This window comes from Cygnus atratus, chromosome 1, assembly GCF_013377495.2.
Source record: "Cygnus atratus isolate AKBS03 ecotype Queensland, Australia chromosome 1, CAtr_DNAZoo_HiC_assembly, whole genome shotgun sequence".
NCBI lineage: Eukaryota > Metazoa > Chordata > Aves > Anseriformes > Anatidae > Cygnus > Cygnus atratus.
In genome coordinates, this window is record NC_066362.1 from 109,805,853 (window position 1) to 109,813,084 (window position 7,232).

Here is a 7,232-nt window from a genome sequence, read left to right on the forward strand (position 1 = left end):
ATGGGACAGGGCCATACAGCTCAGTTAGGGTAAACAAATGGTTATGATTCCTGTCAAGAACAATTTTTCATCTCCATAAAGCTTAGTTTAATAACATGGCACGGACACCATTGAAAATGGGGCTATTAACTTTCCAACAATTTCCCCAAATTGAAATAGAATCTGTTTTGGCAAAAACAGTATAGTTGTCTACCAAGAAAAACATTTTAGGTAGTTATATAAGCAATAAAAATAAATGTTTTATAAAATTCACCCAGAAGGACTTATAAGTATTAAAACAAACAATAATAATTAACCAGTTTTCATGAACTATGAAACAGCCAAAACCAACAATTCGTACAGCTGAAGATGGTGAAGTCATTCCTTCTACTGCACTCCAAAGCCTGACCACCTGTAGAGATTAAAAAAGATATATATCCAAAGAACTAATTTCCCTAATAAGGACAGAGTGCAAAATTCTGTTGCTTAACATGATTTTGTCAAAGTAACGGAATTTTATGCAAACTTAATATGTTTTATAACTAGTTGTTCTTCTGGAGCAGAAGCAAATCGTTGGGAAGACGGATGAAAAAAAAGAGTATCTACCGAATTTCCTGTTGCATTAAAAACCCCAATATTGTCTCCAGTCAGGCTCCTACTCATTACTGCTCCTTGAAGCAGTCCGCCTTTCTCTGCTGATGAAGAGAAATTAAAAAGAAGAAACAGGTCAGCGTTAATCTCTGTTAAAATGTTCCATTTTGACACAAATATGATAATTTTACTGTGCATCAGTCCAGGACTTTCCACTGAAAGGAAGCTATTAGTATGTCCTTGTAGGATAGGATCTTATTTAGCCTATCTGCAGACACCATGTTGAAAGAAGGAATAATTTACCAGAATGAATTTGGGACAGAGCACGACTGGGAGATAAACTAGGAGGCAACAACAGTTAATTTTGTTGGCAAAATGAAGGTTGGGATGGGTTATGACAATATTTCATAAATGTATTTTTAGGGGGAATGAATCAAAGAATCACAGAATCATCTAGGTTGGAAGAGACCTCCAAGATCACCCAGTCCAACCTCTGACCTAACACTAACAAGTCCTCCACCAAACCATATCACTAAGCTCTACATCCAAACGTCTTTTAAAGACCTCCAGGGATGGTGACTCAACCACTTCCCTGGGTAGCCTATTCCAATGCCTAACATCCCTTTCAGTAATAAAGTGAAAAGAACATTTTAAACTAAAAGGTCAGGTCCGGGAATAAATTTACTCTGAAAACTGAAGTTGCTTGAACTTTTGAATTTTCAGACCTGGCATTTTGTGCTAGGCAGTGGTGTAAGGAATCTAAAGTCTAAGATAAAGCCTGATGATTTCATTTCTGTGCTAGGACAAAAATGATCCTTGAATTATAAACTCAACATTGGATCTCTGGTTATGGATTTCTGGCTGATTGCATTGATTTACCCCCACAGAGGGGACACACAGGAGAGATGCCCAGTACCATCTGACCACGCTGCTCTGTGTGTACTGCTAATATACTAATTATGACTCCCCATAAGTTCCGTTGGCTGCCTGAGAAAGCACTGAGTCTGAGGGTAACGAGCAGGCTGCTGATTTTGCGGTGCTGAAGGCGGGCCACAGAACACTGTAACGTTACTGAGGTACCCCACACGCCTGACCCGCAGCCACGGCTCCGAGAAGCAGGCACTGCTCCTCCCCCGCGCCCCCTGAGGTGCCGAGGCCACGTGACCACCCCGGCCGTTGAGGCGTGCCCAACGGCCACCGCCCCCGCGCTAGGGGCGGGACGAAGCCGCCGCCGCCCTCCCATTGGCTGTTCCGGCGGCGCTCCGGGTGGCTCCCCGCCCCCTCTCCCATCCGCCTCCTCAGGGCCGTCCGGGCGGGTCGGCGCATGCGCGCCGATGGCGGGCCCCGCGCTCCCCACGCCGCGGTACGAGCACGTGGGGCGGTTCGGGGAGGTGTACGCGCCGGCCGAGGACACCTTCCTGCTGCTCGACGCGCTGGAGCGCGACGCGGCGCGCCTGCGGGACGCCGGGTAGCCGCGGCGGGAAGCGCTGGGGGGGGGGCAGCCAATGGGAGGGAGGGGGCGGAGCCTGAGGGAGGGGCCTGAGAGAGGGGGCGGGGCTGATGGAGGGGGCGGGGCTGATGGAGGGGGCGGGGCTGATGGAGGGGGCGGGGCCTGGAGTTCAGTCATGGCGGTGGGGGGGGCACTTCTTTGCTGTGAGGGTGATGGGGCGCCGGCACAGGCTGCCCAAAGAGGCCGTGGAGTCTCCTTCTCTGGAGACGTTCAAAGCCCTCCTGGATGCCATCCTGCGCAACGTGCTCTAGGTGACCCTGCCCAGCAGAGGGGTTGGACCAGGTGATCTTCAGAGGTCCTTCCTTTCCAACCCTGCCCATTCTGTGGTTCTGTGCTGCAGTAAATCTGTAATAGGTGCTGTAGAAATGCAGCCTGTGCTGTTGACATGGTGTAGTTAATGGAAACTTTAATATTAGGCACAGGGAAACTTGCATGTTTCCCAAATTGCCCTGTGATAAACAGGAATTAGTTATATAGGCACAAGTAGAGCTGGCAGTCATTATGAAGCAGACCACACGAGGTGGGCTTTGAGGGCCTTGTGATCAGCGAGTATTTCAGCATGTTTGGGAGAAGGGCACTTTGGCAGCAGGTTTCATCACGCTGTCAAGAATAATTCTCTGTGTGTTGTAGATGCTTTTATATGGTGCAAAAAAACTCACCCAGAATTTTCTGTCTTTAGAATTGACATCTGCCTTGAAATAGGGTCTGGATCCGGTGTGGTTTCAACATTTCTAGCTTCCATTATTGGATCCAGTGCACTCTACATGTAAGTATAACAACACTTACTTAAACTGTTGCATGCAATAATAAAGAACACTTTGTCCTCAAAATACATATTTTTTCCATTTTACAGTCAAAAGTTATACTTTTCACAAAGAAATGCTAGCTCAGTTCTACAGATACAAAAAAATCAAAGTGAAAGGAGCCTAAACTATTTACTTCAGGTTCTGTAACAAGTAAGCAGTGGTGTGGTTAAACTCAATTTTTCCACTTCTTAGACAAATTGCTGAGCTTACACTTGTGTTTCCATGTTGAATCCTAAATTTTAGCCACTGAGTAATCTGACTGAGTTTTGATGACATATTACTTACCTGATTGTTGGCAGTAACTGAATTTTGTTTGTGACTGTATGCATATCTACTTACACAGAGCTGGCATTGAAAAGGTAAACATCCTGTTAAATGTTTATTTTCACATACTTCAGGTTTCAGACAGTCATTAAAGAATTTCCAGGGCAGTGTTGAGTGGTATAACTGCTGATACATTGTATTTTCCTGGCTGTTTTTTGCTATTACTTGCAAAGTAAAGGGTATTCACTGAGATTGTGTTAGCTAGCATATAGTTTGCAGTGTTAAACTTCCAGAATGAGTAGCCGTTAACTTACATTTTCTAATATTTTTATTTAAGATGTACAGATATCAATCCGATGGCAGCTTACTGCACCCTGGAGACAGCTCTGCTCAACAATGTTCACCTTCAGCCAGTCATTACTGACTTGGTAAGACAGATGTTTCAGTAATACCTTCTTCATAATTTTCATTTTGCTTTTTAGAGATACTGAAAAGTAACCATAAAGTCCAAAACAAATATTCTCTTGATAAGGACAGATGAAAAAAATGATGAAAGACCAAAGGGCAAGAATAAAATAATACCTTTGTGTCTGCAATATGTCTCTCTCGCTCTTCTACATTTCATGTAACGTTGTCTTAAGACTGTTTAAATTGTTCAGTTTCTCTTGCGCTTAGAAAGTTCCTGAGTCAGGCTGAAGTGTTTGGAACCAAACCAAAGTTGACAGTGCATTGCACTCAAGAAGAAAAAAAAGTAGACAAGGATCTACATGTACTTTTAACTAATCCAGTATTACTGGACTCATGCAGCACAGACAGATGGACAAATAGCTTGTTTTCTAGAATGGTGATGTAGCTGCATAACAGAAGGTAGGCTTCAAATTTAGATTACTGTCTTATATAAAACTAACTATTCAGAATTTAAAGAAACTTCTTAAATACTTTCTGGTTACTCCCAGGTCATCTGTAGGTCTGATTTCCATTATTACCTGATGAATGCTTAAGTGTTTTGCAACTTAATGCCACACTTTTTTTTTGTTGTTGTTGGTTTTTTTTAGGTTGGTCTGTGTGGCAATTTAAATTAATAGAAAGATATCCAGGACTATGTAACTATTTTTAAAAAAATGTAAATAATGATTCCTTGTTATTAATTTCATCTGTAGGTCAACGGATTGTCACCAAGATTAAATGGGAAGGTTGATCTACTGCTCTTTAATCCGCCATATGTGGTAACACCCTCTGAAGAGGTAAGAAAAAATAGATTTAAAATCCACAATAAGAATAGTTCTGCTGTCAGAGGAGATGGCAAATCAAATAAGCTGTGGTACAAAAACTCAGCTTGTAGTTGTTCAATTACCTTTTCTTAATTTGTAGTGTAGGCTCTTTGTTTGTTTCAAAATAGTAAATGGTTTTGTGGAACCAGTCAATAACTGTACAAGTTGTAACAACTGTTTTAGTGAAAATGATTTATTAGAACTGATAGTAACACTACATGGGAATAAAGATTGCTGGAGGTAGTTTCTCCATCAAGACTTGTTAGACATGCATTTTCCATTGAAAACCTTCTATAAAAATATCTTAGCATTTTTGTTTTTCCTCTGCTTCCTCAGACTCTGTGTTTATGAGTCTGATTCTGAAAGAGTCAAAGGGTTCACTGGCCACCTTTCACTTGGCAAATGAGATCATACGAGATTACAAGAAAATACATGTAAAGCATGTGACAAAATGCATCTCTTTCAATTAAACGTTATAAATAGAACTTGAAACAAAACCAATGCATTCATCTTGCAAGGAGTAGTTCTGAAGGAATTTTGCTTTATAAACCAATCTGCTGAATCAAAGTTATCAGAGTTCTAATGGCAGATGCCCAAAGGCAGAGATCACGATGATGTTTCTCTTCTACCAACACTCGTATTATTCTGTATTGAGTAAGATGGTCTTTGCTTTCATTCTTCCTAGGTGAAAAGCCATGGAATAGAGGCATCCTGGGCTGGTGGCAAAAGGGGCAGAGAAGTAATGGATCGCGTTTTTCCACTAGTGGCAGACTTGCTTTCACCAAGAGGATTATTCTACTTGGTCACAATTAAAGAAAATAATCCAGGTCATCGCTCTCCTTTGACCCTTCTGTGCCAAACTAGATTTAACACTATTCATCAAATTGTTGATCACAGCAATGTTCTGGAGGTTATCAGACCTCAGTAAACATGAGCAAACAAGTACCCAATGTAATTTTAATCTAATGTGGCAATACTGTATTACTTAAGATTGACAGTTTCAAAGTCTGAAATCTTCTGAACTAGGTAATGAAGCCTGTCCAACCCTTTCTTACAAAAGAGAATAGTGTTGTAAACTTATAGGTAAAAAAAAGCCTTCAGTTGGAAATGTCATTTATTTCTGACCTGCGTAGAGAAGAGATTCGGAATTGCGCCTCCTGATCTAATGCTTAATAGGTTGACAGTGATTATTCTTTCACTGTTTTGATTGATTAGGCAGCTTTTGGGAGAAGGTGCTATGAATTTCATTTTTTTCCTACAAATTAGCTTCATAAATGAACTTTTCGTTGTTATAATACCAAAATACTGAACCACAGTTAGTGTAACATAAACTTTATTTCTTCCAGATGGAAGACTGCTTTGCATAAAAAATTACTGTCTGAAAGAGTAAAATGACAAATTATAATCTTTGCACTGTATATTTTGCAGACACTTTAGCATTGCCTTTTATAGCTATATGAACTTTATTGTAACACTGTGCTTTCAATTACAGATGAAATTCTGGAAACAATGAAGAAACACGGCTTAGAAGGCACACGAGCACTTTCCAGACAAGCAGGACAAGAGATGCTTACCATCCTCAAATTTAGGAAACCTGGATAACTGTTCTTACTACATATACCAGGCGTACAGGAAGTTGAATACAGACCATTGAAGCTGTCAAATCATTTCTCACACTCTTAAGGTGTATCCTCACTTCCTGACTACTGCAGTGAAACTGATCAAGACTGTTTTTATTCTAGAGGTCAACCAGCTTTTATCTGCTGTCAGAGGTACAGCTGTCCTCTGGCTTTCCACAGGACAGTTGCAGGTGAACTGTGAAATACCCTACCCCATCACATTTTGCACTTCACCACTTTTTCCCTCTGTAAATAAGAATTTGTATATTTGTCTTTGTTGCTTATTAAAAGAATGTACTTGATATAATGCTTCCTGTTTTAATAGTTACTCTGTACCTGTGCTGGGTTTAAATATTTGGTGTGACTCATTTTGGTGTAGTATGAAGCACTTTTGCAAGTCTAAAGCACAGTTACTGAGTTTGTTTCTGTAGTAGGAAAACCACATACGTCTGAACAGAAAGATGCAGGAAGTGCGTCTCAAGAGCTGAAAAAAAAAGCTACCGCTCTCCTGCTGTTTTGTATGGGTTGATTGTGCTCCCTTCTATGCCATTTTACAAGGAGGGTACGTACCACTGTAAAGATGCAGAGTTCTCATCTGTGAGAAGGCATTGAGGAAAAAAACCAAACATATGAGATGCTATTAAGAAGGCTAGTTACTGCGTACCTGAAAACAATGAATATACGGAGAGAAGTAGAACGAGTCCTCTCTGAAAATCATTATACAAAACAGGAAGCTATTTCCTGAACATGAGATCTTTACAAAGAGCTTTCCTCTGCAGCTTTCTCCCTGTGAAGTGCCCACAAAAGGTTCAGCATTCTCCCAGGGGCATTATGATGTGAGGTGGGCACAGTCCTAGGAGGAAGACACTGCTCACGTGCAACACAAAGCTAGAGCCAGCGTAGGCACACAGCAGTGCTAACACTGTCTTGGAGAATATTTTCAAAGAAACTCTTCGTTAACGTTTTGTGGCAACAGAACTTTAAATGATTAGCTCTCTCTTTTCATGTGAACTAAAGTCACAAGTTTTTGTGTAGGATGCTGGGGCACTGGAAAGACTATTCCATATAGGACTTCAGAACTAAACATATGACTGTCTACTTGCCCAGCCTGCACAAACATTAAAAGTTTTTCCACGTTTGGAACTGACCACCCAAAAAACTCATCTGGGAGACTGAAAAAAGGAGGTTATAG

General features: G+C 41.2%; 1 protein-coding gene across 2 annotated transcripts; it reads left to right on the forward strand.

Moving 5' to 3' along the window:
* Nucleotides 1-1,821: 1,821 nt before the first annotated feature.
* On the forward strand, nucleotides 1,822-6,347 carry N6AMT1 (N-6 adenine-specific DNA methyltransferase 1). 2 transcript variants are annotated; one of them, XM_035545920.1, is made up of 6 exons: nucleotides 1,822-2,038; nucleotides 2,760-2,846; nucleotides 3,488-3,578; nucleotides 4,311-4,394; nucleotides 5,107-5,248; nucleotides 5,914-6,347. In XM_035545920.1, the coding sequence occupies exons 1-6, from the start codon at nucleotides 1,905-1,907 to the stop codon at nucleotides 6,021-6,023; spliced, it is 648 nt and encodes a 215-aa protein (XP_035401813.1). In that variant the 5' UTR covers nucleotides 1,822-1,904; the 3' UTR covers nucleotides 6,024-6,347. The 2 variants fall into 2 exon arrangements, with proteins under 2 accessions (XP_035401813.1, XP_050570478.1); XM_050714521.1 differs by lacking the exon at nucleotides 1,822-2,038 and adding an exon at nucleotides 2,191-2,362.
* Nucleotides 6,348-7,232: the final 885 nt, after the last annotated feature.

Excerpts from the sequence above, each read along its gene's own strand:
- N6AMT1 (XM_050714521.1), top strand. The coding sequence starts at position 2,196 with ATGGCGGTGGGGGGGGCACTTCTTTGCTGTGAGGGTGATGGGGCGCCG. Across the intron at positions 2,363-2,759 it reads CAGCAGAGGGGTTGGACCAG|AATTGACATCTGCCTTGAAA; the intron begins GTGATCTTCAGA and ends TTCTGTCTTTAG. Across the intron at positions 5,249-5,913 it reads AATTAAAGAAAATAATCCAG|ATGAAATTCTGGAAACAATG; the intron begins GTCATCGCTCTC and ends TTTCAATTACAG.